Source organism: Sceloporus undulatus, chromosome 5 (assembly GCF_019175285.1).
Source record: "Sceloporus undulatus isolate JIND9_A2432 ecotype Alabama chromosome 5, SceUnd_v1.1, whole genome shotgun sequence".
In the NCBI taxonomy this organism is placed as follows: Eukaryota; Metazoa; Chordata; class Lepidosauria; order Squamata; family Phrynosomatidae; genus Sceloporus; species Sceloporus undulatus.
In genome coordinates this window covers 44,953,840-44,970,186 of record NC_056526.1, presented here as the reverse complement: position 1 = coordinate 44,970,186, position 16,347 = coordinate 44,953,840, and the positions used below count along the sequence as shown (strand labels likewise).

The 16,347-nt window shown below is 38.2% G+C and overlaps 1 protein-coding gene across 6 annotated transcripts in view; it reads right to left on the bottom strand.

The window, feature by feature from the left end:
- NR2C1 (nuclear receptor subfamily 2 group C member 1) overlaps window positions 1–16,347 on the bottom strand; it is a 53,305-nt gene that overhangs the window by 11,321 nt on the left and 25,637 nt on the right. For 2 of the 6 annotated variants that reach the window (XM_042468293.1, XM_042468297.1), the window contains exons 2-10: window positions 14,966–15,022; window positions 10,869–10,943; window positions 10,022–10,129; window positions 7,898–8,128; window positions 5,583–5,664; window positions 4,570–4,749; window positions 3,140–3,305; window positions 2,968–3,058; window positions 423–607 (exon numbers count right to left, since the gene is read on the bottom strand). In XM_042468293.1, the coding sequence (XP_042324227.1) occupies window positions 423–607; window positions 2,968–3,058; window positions 3,140–3,305; window positions 4,570–4,749; window positions 5,583–5,664; window positions 7,898–8,128; window positions 10,022–10,129; window positions 10,869–10,928 (1,103 nt within the window). In that variant the 5' untranslated portion in view covers window positions 10,929–10,943; window positions 14,966–15,022. The remainder of the gene's footprint in view (window positions 1–422; window positions 608–2,967; window positions 3,059–3,139; window positions 3,306–4,569; window positions 4,750–5,582; window positions 5,665–7,897; window positions 8,129–10,021; window positions 10,130–10,868; window positions 10,944–14,965; window positions 15,023–16,347) is intronic. The other 4 variants (XM_042468294.1, XM_042468296.1, XM_042468298.1 and 1 more) reach the window with 4 other exon arrangements.

The following is a 16,347-nucleotide window of genomic DNA, read 5'->3' as shown; positions in this document are numbered from 1 at the left end:
TGAACATAACCACAGCAAGCAACAAACACCAGGATCTTAAACCAAGTTTAAGCCATAACTTAAACTTCTTGCTTGTTTCAATCCTTGTAATCATAATTTCCCAGTTCACATGCAATGAGAAACTGTGGTTTATTAACCCAGAAAGTGCTGAACAATACACTGAGAAAGAAAGAGTGTCAGAAGAATGGAGTGTCTGTCTCTGCAGAATAAGGCAAGATATGCTCGACTGGATGCCCATGTTGGACATAATCCATTTACACAGCAGAGTCAAGTGGTTTAACAATACTAAACATGGTTAACCAGTAAAAAAAGTTAACCATACCATCTTCAAACTAAGAAAAATACTAGAAGTGAAAGGATCTACTGTTGTACCCATATTGTCCTTGGAACATTCAGTGATTTCATATGCTACCAAAACTTACCTTGTAACATCAGTACTTGCATTCTCATCTTGCTGGAGTTCAGTCAATGAAGTGTCTCCATTGCTTAAACTTTCTATCAGAGACAGATCAGGACTACTCTGAGACACATCTTTGGACTTACTCAGACTTGCTAATGATGTTACCACATTTGCTAAAGTACTTAAATCTCCTTGACAAGTTTCAACCTAAGAAATAAATAATAAAGGGTGTTACTGCTAGCAGCAGACTTTTACAGAGGAAGCAGAGGGAATACTGTAGTATTAAAAAGGTCTTAATTGCAAGCCTATCAATGGTGGAACTGCTATTCACAGTAATGTTTAAAATCTTTAAGTAGGATTGGGCAGCTACTGAGGTTATAAGGGCTATCCATCCATCATTTTTGACATAGCCCTTGACCCCATAGATTGTGCCCATTTGTTTTTAGATCACAAAGTCAATTCCAAATTGGAAAAATTGTTATTTTAGGCCATTCTGAAATTTATTTTCAGGGATAGAGGTGTAAGTGGGAAGAAATCAGCCATTAAACTGAGAACTATACCCCTGGAAGCATAATTTTCCATTCTTTGCACTTTTTTCAAAGGGGGTGGAGATATTCAGAGGCTGCACAACTTCTTTTTCCCTTGCACAATTTCCACCTAAGCTTAAAGTCTATTGCTTCTGACAATTCACTTATTTACCAAAAATCACAAAAAGTGTGTACTATACCTTTAGAATTATTCTTAATTAATGGTCGTTCATATTATTACACTATTTATAGTTGTCCTGAATACATTAGCTAATGGTTTGTAAGATACTTGGATAAATGCACAAGAAAGTACCACAGCACGGCCAAGATCTTACAAAAATGTCTTTACCTGCTTACACATGATGTTCCCACTAACCCTGATCACTGAATAAAGGAGGGTGAGTTATATGAATGAACCATTTCAACTATTTTTTAAAATGTCTGGACACTAAACAGTGGTAGCGGGTAGGTGTGCTTCAGAATAAACACAAATGAGAAGGAAACTAAACAGAGAAAATGAACTACTTGTAATTAAATTAATAAAGCCAGCTACGTTTTAATAGCAGAGGGCAAGCAACTGTCTAGTAACCATTTCCTTACAGAGCTGGAAATCCAAATACTTTCCTACAAATTTAGATGTCAGGAAAAAGGGTGTCTACACACAAAAGGAGATTGTTGCAGAATTCAAACTAGCAACAACCATAGCAACAGACAACTGCACACAGGTACTCGCCCTTGCTTTTCCAGGTCTTGAATTCAAGAGAAAGGGAGTGTTCATTCTCTGTGATGGCTTCTACTGACAGAGACAAGCTGATCCTGTTCAACTAAAGGCCCAAACAGACAGGCCAAAATAAGGCTGCTTCGGGTCACTTTGGAGGTATGCTGTTTAAATGATGCATGCTTTCTAAGAGTCCAGAAGCTGCAACAAAGCCACACTCCAGTTCTAAGGACTGGAGTACAGCTTTGGCGCAGCTTCTGGCCTCTTAAATGCATGTGTCATTTAAACAGCATACCTCCAAAGTGACCCGAAGCAGCTTTATTTAGGCCTGTCTGTTTCGGCCCTAAGTTCTGTTTCTGAGTAAAATTCCCATCCTTATTTATTACAATTTTTTGTGAGCTGGATTAAAAAACCATGTTTTGGTATAATATACCAAGATCCCTTGCCTATGCAATGAAACTTGGCTGGTGTCATTTTACAGCACACAGTTCAAAGGTGAGCACCACCATTTTGATGGAGTTCAATGAGCAGAGTCAAGAAAGTATCAGTTGAACTCCCATTATGATTTTGGAGACTTAGCATACCATCAGTCCTTAGTCTGTCACAGGGCCTTGCTGTAGACTTAGAAGACGACCAGAGCTTGTAGCAATTCTAGGGATTTTACTTACTAGTTATCTCCTCTTACTTGAACAGGGGTGGGAACAGTTCCCTTTCAGCCTCTGTCTTGTTCTCTTGCTCCCTCCCACAAAGGGTTGTTGACATTTTCCTGTGTATAACTCCTGAGAGAGTGGGATTGGGGCCACAGGAACCACATGAAGCAGCAGCCCAATCTGGCCAGCTTCTGCCCCTTGGCCTCTAGAGACAGCTTTTTGCTGGCTCTAGGGTGATTGGCATCTTAACACCATGCCCCCAAGTCACCCAGAAGCTGGCCAGAGTCTAAATGCCGGCATGGCTTCTAGGCAACTCAGGGGCGTGGTGTGTCTAAACGGCATGCCCCCAAAATAGCTAGAAACCAGCTTTACCGGGCCATCTGTTTTGGCCCTCAATGTTTTTAAAAACGGTAGTATAGAATAAGAGAAGGTATATAAAAAAGAAGACAATTGGTTGGAAACATTTCAAATATTACTTTTAAATTTTTATTGTTAATTTTTAAAAATCAGTTTTATCTGTGAGCCACTTTGGGTCCTACTCCAGGACAAAGGCGGCATATAAATACATACATACATACATACATACATACATACCAATTTCAATGGTAAAAATAATCAAAATGGGCAACTTGCATTCAACAAAACCTATATTCAATAAAAGAGTTATTTCACCTTTTCTGCAGTCATCAGAACTGTAGGCTCATTCTTTACACCAGACTGATGTATATTCACAAACATTCCAGACTCCAACATTCCTGTTGATCTGAAATAAAAGGAGATAAATGTTTCTCATGTCCTTAAGAAATGCCAACAAGTTATCAAATCCAGAGGAGTGTTTACATACCTTGCTGTTTCACTGTCTGTTACAAAAGTTGGAGTTGCTGTAAGTGGACTCCGTAAATCTTTTCGAATATAAATCTTTTCTGTAGAAGCGGCACAGTTTGAAGACTTTTCTCGGGATACTTCAACAGGTTTCCTCTCACACTGAACAGCTACAAAAGGGTGTGGAGCTATCAGTAACAATTCAAAATTCACACACAATTAGCTGTTATAAATGAGCTTTGCATTTTAATTACTACTGTTAAGTTTTGTATTTTAAACATTTTTACAATATCAAACCTATCAAGTTTAAGCAAATTAAAAACATTATAATATTATACTAATTTATTCAGAAATCGTCAGTTTGTAGGTGACATCAGTAAGTTTCCACAAGGAAATTTTTGTTTATTTAATTTTCTCTGACAAAAACCTTCAATTTCTCTGTCTTTACCAAGTAATCATTTTCACAGTTTGTCTACCACAGTACACATGCACGATGCAAAAGATTCTGAACATTAAGACTGTGTGCTGAAGGGACACTCCCCAAAAAGTTTGGTTAGCATTTCTGGGACATCTGTAGGCCATTTTTGATCCAACAATTTCTCCACAAAAACTAAGTGCACATTCTAAAACATATCCAATGTTTCAATTGTATATTACAAGAAGAATGGTAGTGGAGTATAGACAGTATTTCAGAGACTTATTCGCCATTACTGATCACCTAACAAGAGCACCTTGGAAAGCTATCAAGAAATTTGAAGTTCTTTTCAAATGTATTTTCAAGTCACTGCTTTTAGAAATTATTATTTCTGATTTTGTAGTACTGTATGTGAAATAGATCCATCTTAACCTTATCATCACTGCACCATATATGAACAGTGGGGACATTTTTCACATACGTTGAATATGTACAGACCTCCCTTCTGAGGTAGTGGGGGAAAGGGGAGGAAAACTCAGGCGTCTGAATGGCTCTCAGATGCAAGGCAATATTTTTTTTTCTGACTGGCAATTATACAGCCCACCCTCCCCAATAGCCACTATTGCCGCTAATGGCTGTGTACACACATGGCTGCAGCAGAGTGGTCGCATGTGTGTACACCACCATTGAAAACCACAGGACTTGATGTTTTGCAGTTTTTTCATCTGTAGGGGGTAGGGGTCCAGAATGGAACCCCTGAGGTTTAGAAAGGTCCTATGTATGTGCAAAAATGTTAGGAAAGGGCTGACCTCTAAATAAATTATTATTATCGCGCACACACACAGAATGTGAAAGCAAAATGCTCATTCTAGAAGTAATTTAAGCTTTCACTGCATCAATAGTTCCTTGCTACTAAATTTCTAATTCATCCATCACCCCTAATTTGAATGTACTGGGTAAGACTGCAAGAAAATCAACTATGTCCTCCAATGACTGTCCCTTCCCTACAATAAACTTTGGTCAATGCCCATACTTACAATCTTGTTTCATTCCAAATGCAATGCATCTCTGCAGCCTACAGTACTGACATCTGTTTCTATGATGTTTGTTAATCACACAATCCCTTGCCCCTCGGCAGGAGTACACTAAATTCTTTCGTATACTTCTTTTAAAGAATCCTTTGCATCCTTCACATGTCACTGCTCCATAATGGCGCCCTGGTCACATAACAAATTACATTAATTATGAAATATTATTAGTAGATTCTATATTATTTCTCTATACCTAATAAATTGTTTACAAAAGAAAAATAACCTTAACTACTAACCAATTCTATGTGGTGTAAGCTTTCTTGGACTATAGCAGATTTCATCAGAAACATGGACACAGAGAGATCCAGAAACTCAGATCACATATTTACATTTAGCAACACTATTACAGTAGGTGATATATCTGGCATCTGCACTATCAATGGTTTGTACACCAGCTCATCTTCCAATGTGATATATGCCACTGTTTGCCAGCACTGTCTGGCAAACAGAACATTTTTTGCAGAAAAGAATAATTGGACATAAACAGTTGCCCCTCCTAACTTGCGGATCTCAGATCTTCAACCTTGATTATGTGTGGAGGGGCTACCTCCATTAATTCTAACGCGTGCGCACCTGGGCCTTGTGCACAGGGGGAGGGGGCTATTCAAACCTATGAGGCTTGAATACATGCAAGCCTCTGTTTTCACAGGGGTGTGTGTGTCTGGAACGGATCCATCGTGTAAACGGAGGGCCAACTGTACTTAAAAACCAGTGGGGGACCACTTAGAAGACAATATCTCTAATCTCAAGGTGGCCATTCTTGTACAGAAAAACTTCAAAGACAATTTTCAAACGTGAAACAGTTTAGCCAGAATTCTCAAGTGTCTCAATTTTATCTTTTGTGGCTTGAACAGGGACAAGTATCATATCATAGCTGCATTTATGTGCCCATCACTGCAAGAATACCTATGTTACCACCAAGCCAACAATACTGAAAGTACAACTACACAGTGATTTACCTGATGCCTTGTCTCCACAAACAACACAGAGATCAAATACTTTATTCAGAGTCTGTTCTGTGGAAGAACTGTCTGTTAAGATCTGGAATAATAATAATAATTAATATTATTAATAATTAAATCTTGCTTTCATTAACTCCTTTGCATAAATCCACAGAGAAAGAGAGAGAGAGAGAGAGAGAGAGAGAGAGACTGTAAGCATGTAGGCTATTTCATAAAGTATAGCTAAGTTCTAGATAATACAACTGATAAATCATTCAAAAGACATTAAATTAATCTACCACTGAATAAACAGAATAGGACAAAATTAATAAATGGCAAATATAATTCTTAATATTATAGCTTGCTGCTAATCAATATTACTACTAATTTTCTAGTTAATTTTCTTGTCTTATTTAAATACAGAGACTCAGGAGCTGTCCACACTGGTCAAATAAAGTGGCTTCAAACTGGCTTGAATCCAAGCTGTTTAGACGATGTACAAGGCAAAAATGGGTGGAAATCAACATGAAGCCATGCTCCAAGGCTAAAAACCAGAGCAAAAAGAACCTCAGATACTCCAACTTAACAATGAAAATGTGCATAATTGCACAAGCATATAAAAAGCCTGGTGCAGTGCAGTAATGTAGGAAAGCAAGGCAGCATAGGGAAGTGATCCAGAGCATGCGTCCTGGTACCAGTGAGATGCAGCTGGCGGCACCATTGCTCATTATATGGGGTGTTTGTCTGAGTGTACATGTGCACGCATGACCAGCTGTACCATTCATCACACATCCCATGACACTGACAGCACGACAAATACGACAGGTCACCAATAATGCAATGGAAGTAGTTACTACATACACAAATCAGGTGGAAAGAGGATATGTAATTGGCAGTCACCGGTGGTGTGTTCGTGTGATGGTGTGCATGCATGGGAGGCAAACAAAACAAAACAAAACAAAAAACCTAGAGTGGCACAGCTTGATGCCATGTGATGAGGATTGTCCATGAGTGTTCAGCCTGCCTTGGGAGTGGGTGGTGCAGACAATGGGGGTTCCACCCACTTTCAGAAAACCCAGGATCAAGCTGCTTTTTCCTGTCAATCTGTTCAGGCCCTCAAACCCTTCTCTCCTATTTGCCACCTTAAAACTTAGCAATATTGTAAGAATATAGGATGCAGAATGTTCAGATTACTTTATATTTAGCTTTGCAAACATACAATAATTCTCCCAAGCCTCTCCCATTTTAATTATTGCAAAAATAGAGGTACAATAACGGATTGGCCACATGGCTCACAAACAGGGTTACAATCTCAAAAATCACTGTATTGAAGATGAAGATACATAACTAGAAAGGAGAACAGCAGAGAACAAAGGAACCACATTCAGCTGTACTAATTCAATTGCACTTATGCTATCAGAATCACCTCAGAATTCAAGATGTAATATTTTAACAATTAAAAAACGTTACTTTTCTATGGCTAACACATCCACCAATTCTGCCACTGCATATAGAATATACAAAATGAGGATAAATGATTCCACATGTTATGCCTCTCCTTAGTGTGACTACCTCATTTTTTTTAAAGTCTTCTTCAAAAACGTACATTTCAAGGAAGCCTTGGTATCCTTCCCCTAGTCCCTGTATGTTATGGTAGCTAAGCCAAACTATGATTTGCCGCTACTTACCCATAGCCACTTTCCTCCTCTTCCTCTATCATTTTCTTGTGTCTATTTTAGACTGATAGTCCACTGAAGTTAAGGAACTACCATATCTATTTTGTAAAGAGTCATACATACATACATAGATGGTGCTATATATAAATATATCAACTAATTGTGTCAATGAAACCACTAGTTCTGAGACATTAAAGGATATCTGCCACTACCAATTCTATTTCATGATTATAAATCTGTTTGCACTTTTCCAGAGGTTAAGTACTTCTTTACCATACCATTCAGGCATGTCATCAACAAAAACTACCCACTGCACTGCAGATAAGAATTTTGGACCAAGATTGGAAAAACTAGCTTTCAAAGTCCTGCTCAACTAATTGGGCCAAGAACCCTCTGTGAGCTTAAATGGACTCAAATGCTGTTAACAACTCTATAATACAGTATTCATAGCTCCTTGGAGTTAATATTACAATGAATAACTTTTTTAGATTGTAAGGTTGAGGGCAGGGAACTGTCTGAATAACTATCTGTAAGCTGCTCTGAGAACGTTATGGCTGAAGAGCGGGGTATGAATACAGTAAGTAAGGATCAGGATTAGCATGAGTCTTGGGTTTTAAAAGTCACCTAAATAAGTTCCAAAGGTATGGGACAACATACCTGAATGTGTTGTGTAGATATATCTGGAGATGTAAAAAATAGCTGGTTCACCCCTGCAGCATCTGGAGTTGTTAGAAAAACCTTTCCTGGAGCAGAATCTTGTCTTGCAAGAATCACTTTGCTTGGGGTAGAACCATCATGATTTGTTAAAATGAACTGCTTGCCTGTTGCAGACTGATCAAGTGCTGTAACGATCTGAATCTTCTGCCCTGTCTGCTGATCTGTAACAATCTAGTAACAAATTTATCTGAAATTGTTATGGTAGTTCATGCTTAAAAGTAGGTGTGGTCTAACATAATCATGGTATTATCAAGCATGACTAAACACTGACTACTTTCAGAAGATGCAGTATACATTCACAAATCACCACTGAAGCCAAAATCTAGTGTCATGCATGCTCACTCAAAATTTAAGACTGCCTGATATCTAAAGACTCATGCAAAGTAAGGGAACATTACACCAGAGCTAGAATTACCACAGGGTAGTGTTTGTTCCCTCTGGTGGCATCACTGGCTTGATTACCCTTTGTGGTATTTGATATGGGCTCTTCAGTGTAAATTTAAATACAATGGACCCTTCCCATTTGCAGGGTCTGGTTCTGCCACTACCTTGGATGGCAAAAAATGTGGATGGTCACGCTTCATATTATTCAATGGCAGCATACACTGCCATTGAATAATATGGGGCATGTTAATCTGTGGGCAGTCAAACTCACCAATAGGAAGGATTCACTGTAAATGGGAATGCCATCATGAATAACTTTAGTCTCATTCATTTAAACTGACCTACTATAACTACCGGTTCTAAGATGCTGGGCATCTTTTTGTCAGCAACAAGGTCAGATCTCAAAAGATATAGAAGTACAATGATGATTATATAACATGTTATGAGCCATTCATGTTATAAATGTATATAAAATTTCACAATAAATATGAAATTGGAAACAACATAAAGGCACACAACTATAGCACTGTTGATTTCAAAATGTTAAATTTTGTTAAACAGCATAATTTTATATGCCAATTTATAAATTATTCATTTTATCTTGTTAGTACAATGGTTTAAATGGTCAGTCTATTCATTAATTCTCCAAACTTAAGGAGAAACCATGTTAAGGATGAATCCAGATGGTTATACCACTGTTTCAAGATGGTAAGAAAACTTAAGCAATGGACTAAGTTTCACACATTCACAATTTTCAGAAGTCTATGGGTATTTAAAGATGTAAAAGCCCTGAGGGGGGGAAATGTAAAAACTGGAAGCATTTTTCTTTCCTTTCTTAATGACATTTTAAAAACTTTCCAGTGGAAACTGAGTGAGATATAACTGGTGACGCAGTGTGCATTTCAGCACATAAAAAGTGCTGCCATCACGAGTATGCAGTGCCTTCATTTCTTGTGAATTGTTTCTTGCCTTCTTATGGCATCCTCTGATGCAGTTTGCAGACACTAGAAGCAAGTATGCTGATGTCTTTTTCACCAGGCCCTCTTCACCACTCCCTTGATACAGACAAATACAGCAGTTTGTCTCTCTTTCTCTCACTAGTACTGGACATATTAATATTTTTGGCTGTAGAAAAGATTTATAATTTTGAAGCCACAATCTAGGATTAAGTTCTATTACTATTGAGTGTTTTTTTAAAAAAATGTCATCTAAATGGATGATTTTAAAATAAAAGTGGTATAATGGAATAGCACAGTATAGTGGTTTGAATCTTGGACTAGGACTCCAGGAAACTAGAGGTGAAATCTCTGCTCTGGCATGGAAACCTGCTGGATGACCTTGGGCACCTTACATTTTCTCAGCCTCACAGGAAGGCAAAGGAAAATATTCTCTAAATAAATCTTGTCAAGAAATCCCCATAATAGGCCTCAGGGTCATGTTGGAAACAACATAAAGGCACACAACTATAGCACTGTTGATTTCAAAATGTTAAATTTTGTTAAACAGCATAATTTTATATGCCAATTTATAAATTATTCATTTTATCTTGTTAGTGCAATTAAATTTATTTGGGCTTGTTAAGAAAGCACCTGTCACATATGTTTTCATTTCCTCCCGAAATTCTGACATTTAGGAAATATTTTTCAACTAGTTAAACAAAATGTTTTAAACTCAATGCACCTGTATCCGTTGCGGTAAGGAGAGACCTGTATCTGCAGGGACAATCTGAATTCTTTGTGATGTCCCATCCATTAGTGTTTGGGTAACAGATCCTTGGGAATGAGCCATCTGCAAAAACAAAGCAAAACAAAACAAAACACCAGAGACATTAACTCACTCAATCTGGGATAGGCCACTGTGGCTGACTCTCCAGATGTTTCTGCCCTACAACTTCCCTATGTCCTAGTCAGTACAACCCATGGTGAGATATTGTGAAAGATGTAGCCCATAGTGACCTGCCCCACACTAAATGAACAGTTTGATGAATTTCTGAACTGCTGCCCAAGGCTCTATTACTAAAAGGGCAAGCTGACAGAATGAAAGAGAGAGCTGAGAACTGAATACTTTTAAGAACATTTGTTTCCCTTGGTAATAAATGTCACCCTGCCCTGCCCTGCCCTGCCCTGCCCTGCGAAGGACAGCTTTCATTTACTCATCTCACAACAGTTAATGGAATTATCAAACAAAATAATTATCAGTTAGAATTTTCTGGATGCTAACAAGGAAACTTATTTTTAAAAGGTTTAGCTTGGAGAAAAATAACACAAACTGAAACAAAGTTTAAAAAACACTACTGCTCCTATCCCTAAAAAAACACTTTTTTTGAAAAAAGAAAACTGAAGTTCTTAATGTGTTCTATGAAATTAAATTCTTAATTTTAAAGACAAGTACTGCTATTAGTATTCTCAGATACTTTACATTCAAGATGTTATGAACAGACATTCTGAAGTAACTGACAATGAATTACTAGAAAGTCTTTATCAATGTTTGCAACATATAACCCTCCTAAGAATGTATATACAAATACCTCTCCCATTTGCTGCTCAATAATTTGATGGGCCAATTCCTCTATTGTTGCCATGATCATGTGTCACTGGAATTCCTGTTAAAGAGAGAGGTCATTAAATATTAATAGTATAATAGAAAGAGCTATAAGAAAAATAAACAATGGAAGTCAAGATTTTGTTGATGATCCAACAGTAGTGCTCTGGAAAATGGGGCTGTTGTCAGAATGTTATTTGCTATAATCTCAAAATATACACTACCTCTACCCATAAATAACATTACACTATTGTCAGGATAGCATGATTTCCCTATAGCTGCTATTCTGATCCTATATCCATTTATCTGGAAAGTAGTCCTCATAAATTCAACACGCTTATTTCTTGGATGGATATGTACTGTATATGTTTCCACCTTCAGATTTTTAGGGTACATGACAACATTTACATTCAAGGCAATACGTCTACAGTATCAAAGCTGGAAGTCAACAGTGGGTGCCCCCCTCCAATGTCAGAGTCTGCGGCAGGGGCCTTCACAACAGAAGATGTGATGGTTTTGCAATCAGCTGATCTTTTTAGACTACTAGATTAAGGCCTCTTTGGCCAGGATCAGTGTGGGACCGCTGGATCAGCATGTGGACTGATCAACCCCAGCCCAGGCTAATGGTTTGTGTCATCTGGACAGGGCAATGCAAGCCCTGGGTGAACAAAGCCCTACTGGCCCATGTATACTGGCCCAGTGTCATCCAACAAGGTATTAAAACTTCACTCTCAATAAAAAAAACACTTCCTTGAGGTTATGGGATGCCTTTAATTGCTTCCGAATCTAATGTAGGAATTATACATGGTCATGGTGCAACCTGCTTTGTCATTCACTGTATGAAATTATACCAAGTACTTCATATGGAACCTGATAGATACACATGTTAGACATGATTTGCCTTTGATTTGCATGATGGCTGCAGTGAAAAGATAGACTTATCGCCCCTAATATTTAGTTATTCTTGGCTTTTTGGTATGCTTTTTTTTATAATTTACCATTTTAATTGATGGAACAAAACTTAGACCTTTCTCCAAGACTTGAACAGCAAGTTTCGTCTTGTCTCAAGGCTGTCTTGCTGTGGATGCGCCATAGGCATTTGAAGCTCAACATGTCCAAGATGGAGCTTCTTGTCTTTCCTCCTAAGCCCAACCTTCAACACTCCTTTTCTGTCTCTGTGGACAACATTTCTATTCAACCAGTCCAGCAAGCCTGCAGTCTTGGTTTTATCTTTGATTCTTCCCTGTCGTGTATCCCTCAGATCCAAACCAAATCCAAGGCTTGTAGATTCTTCTTATACAATATTGCCAAAATCCGACCATATCTCTCCACCTCTACTGCCAAGATCCTGGTCCATGCCCTAGTGATCTCACGACTTGATTACTGTAACGTCCTCCTGCCTGGGCTTCCTCTTTCTCACCTCTGTCCTTTAAACTCTGTCCAGCATTCAGCTGCACGCATTATCACATCCGCCCACTGCTCTGACCACATCTCTCCTGTGTTGGCATCCCTTCACTGGCTCCCCCTCCCTTTCCGCATTCAGTACAAGCTCCTGCTGTCGACGTTTCATGGGCTGGCCCCTCCTTACTTATCAGACCTTATTTCTCCTCACCTTTCCACTAGGGCCCTCCGTTCTGGTAGTCAAGGTCTGCTGTCCCAGCCCAGGATTTTCTCTGCCCCATCTCGGATTCGCCCCTTTTCACTCTCTGCCCCTCACTCCTGGAACCTTCTTCCCCCGCGAGCAAGAGCCATCACTTCTTTAACCAGCTTCAAAACGGAGTTGAAGACCATCCTGTTCAGAGAAGCGTTCCCAGGCATTGCATAACTGTCACTTGCTATTTGATGTTCTTTTGTTGCCTGTTTTATTGAATCATTTCCTGTATTGCTATGTATTTTATATGTATTATCCTACTAGAGATACAGGCTAACTCCAACAGGCCTCCCTGGAAGAAGTTTACCCATCTATTAAGAAGCCAAACCCTCCCTCCAGTCCATCTGCCTTGGTCCAGGCTTTGGAGGTAGAGAAGAACTGCAGGCCCTCATCCACTTCACCTCCACCACTCCCTTCTCCTTTTGTGTCATGTCTTTTTAGATTGTAAGCCTGAGGGCAGGGAACCGCCTAATTAAAAGACTGTGTGTACAGTGCTGTGTAAATTTACAGCACTTTATAAATAAAGGTTAATAATAATAAATAATAAATATGTTCCTGGACCTACCATAAAAACGTGAAACTACAGATAACAGAGCACGCTAATGAAATGAATGACTTCTGGTGGAAGTTGATCATAGAATCACACTTGCTAGTCATTTCTAAGTGTGACTCTATGGTCTACTCCCACCAGATGCATACCACAGGGAACTTTCTGGAGGACCTAAAAATGCCTAGAGAGTTTTTTGGATGTGGGTAAGTGAAAGCCTGGATACTGGCCCTATGGATATGGGGTCATACTGTAACCTGCATTTTTGGCTCTAAGCTTAATACAGTACTTCATCAATGAATTAATTCAAGGGGAAATGGGAATGTAAATCTCCTCAGAATCATAATTCTGCCTTATAAATGCTATAAACCTTTGAAGTGAAGCCAGAAAGGATCCAAAAATTCTGGTGCAGCCTACTAGCTAATACTTATTTTTGACTGGCACTGGCTTTTCCTCATGAAAAAAAATCTGAGGAAGAGTGTCACATGATTATTTCTTTCATTTCTATGCCACCTTTCTCTCAGAAAGGGACCCAAGGCCACTCATAAATAAAAACATTATTTTTTTATAATAATCAAAATCAATTAACTAAAAATCAACTAACAGTGCTCCAAAACACACTGCAGAAATAATCCAGTTTGAGACCACTTTAACTGCCTTGGCTCAGTGCAAAAAAAAAATAAAAATCCTGAGAATTGTAGTTTTGCGAAAATTACCTTTCTCTACCAGAGAGCTCTGGTGCCACAATAAACTACAATTCCCAGGATTCCCTAGCACTGAGCCTGGTCAGTTAAAGTGGTTTCAAACTGGATTTTTCCTGCAGTGTCTTTTGGACCAGTATAGGATTACATTAACAAAAGTTAAACAAGATTGATAAGGTTCAAAGAAGGAAAAGCCTCCATTTTACTACAATAAACAGTTACTAGTGATCCCAAGCTTTTAATAGAAACAGTCCTACTTCTTGATCTGGTCTTTTCACGCAGTGCAGGTAAAGAATTCTGTCTCAAATTGAAAAGATCCACTGACAATCAGTGTACAAAATGTGATGCTTTACAGAATGAGGAATTTATATAAGGCAGTGTCTTGTATGTATGTTTTTTTTCCTTTTCCCAAGAGTATTACGAGTAAGGAAAACACCCAATTTATCTGCATATGCCAGAAATCAGAAGAGAATACAACTGATTCTATCTGATACAGTACAAGATTTCTTCTTGTACTCTGCAAGGTGCAGAAAACTCACAGGAGGCAAAGTCTGTTGCAGGAAGAGGAAGTGGAAATAGAATCTGGGCTTATAGATCCCTGATCAAGTGTCCTATAACCAAACATTGCAAATGTATATCAAAGCAATGTCTCAACTTGAACTACACTTGTCCCTCCGTATTCGTTAGGCTTAGGGGCACAAGACCCCCGTGAATATGGAAAAAAACACAAATAATAAAAACACAAAGTTTTTACCTGAGAGGACACCTCTCTAGGAATCTCTAGGTCCTCCAATGCAACTCTGTGGTCAACGTCCGACAGACACTGACCATAAAACTGCACTGGAGCTACAAATGCCTAGTAGAGTATTCTCTCTAGGAATCTCTGGTCTTTCAGTGCAACCTTTAGTTAAAGTTGACCATAGAGTTGCACCTGAGGACCCAGATGTTCCTAGAGAGAACATATTAATCAAATCCGCAAATATCAAATCCGCAAATATGGAGGGATGAGTGTATACTGTTAACACAATGTTACATGTTAACACTATAAAATGATTTTAGGGCATGTTGAAACCACCATCTGTTAAGGGAACAAACAATATAAAACAAATGAAAAGGATAATATCTTTACAATTTAAAAATGTCCTAATTTTTTAAGGTTATTTGAAATGTCACATTGTGCTTACCCAAGGTGCAAATTTTATATTCAGCTTCCTGTATGCATAATCACTTTTTGGATACTCCTATGATTCAATAAAGAGAGACTGTTTACATTTCAAAGACTTACACAGTGAAAAGTAATTTTTAATCCCCCCCCCCACAAACACATTACTGTATTAATTGTCCTACAGATATAGAAGATTTAATTATCTGATGTGATGAACTTTGGTGGTGGTTTTTTTATTAATCAACACACACAAATGATACAAATATATCCAGAAAATGATTTTTTAAATCTGTATCAGGGACAGGCTTCTTTTAAACAACATCTTAAAACATTAAATCTGTGAAATTGCATGCACCTTTTTTATCAACCTCATACTGATGCAGACCAGGCACTAGTTAGCCAACACTTGAATTTTTCAGTAAAAACTGTTATAGTTGTTGGGGATATTTTTTAATAATGGCCCAGCATTCTGTGGGTTTATTATTATATCATTCTTTACTGCATTATTTACTACAGACATGCTGCTGCAACCCAACAGTGAAAGTGTGTCTTCACCATCCTGCCAATCCTGCAAAAAAACTTCCAGCTAGACAGAAGACATGAAAATGGAGGAGAGGCCTGATCTGGCTCCCATAAATAAAGACTTTACAAAAAGGAGGTTCATTGACAGAGGTTTTCTTAACTGAGGCATGTCCACAACTATCTGCTTAATCAACAGAAGAGATTTTGAAGAAGTTTATTTTTTTTGGCTCATAATGACTACCAGTTTCTATTACTGCTTTAAAAGAATCCAATGAGAAATAGAATCACAGCATCAGGGAGATACTGCCACATAGGGCACTCCACTCAGCATATTATTAAAACAATTGCTTCCATTAGAAGCCATTGAATTGCAGGAAAGTAATTAGCGCATTTTTAATTTCAGGCAGAGCTGAAATTGCTTTAGATCAGTGGAATAGGATAAACACCAAAACTTAAAAATTTGGTACAGGTATTATCATACACACATTGTGGTTGCATTATACTCTGAATACACAGAAATTAAAGTAATGTAATCTATAAACACTATCAGCACTGAAGCTTTCCCTGCTTCAAATATGGGTTTAATCCTTAAAGAGAACCCAAGACAGGAGTGAATGCAACTAACACAAATTAAAGATCTGATGTAGCGTATGGATGGGAAGATACAGTGGGCCCAAATCCATGGATGCTCCAGTCCCATTAAATACAGTAGCATTGTAAAATGAAGTCCTCTATATAAAATGAGAAAATCAGTTTGCTATTTTGGATTTTTGGAATATTTTCAAGCTGTGGATGCTTGAATCTGTGGATATGGAGGGCCGACTGTAAATACATTCTCAGGATAGAGAGACATTCTGGATCAGTTTATGATTATGCCAG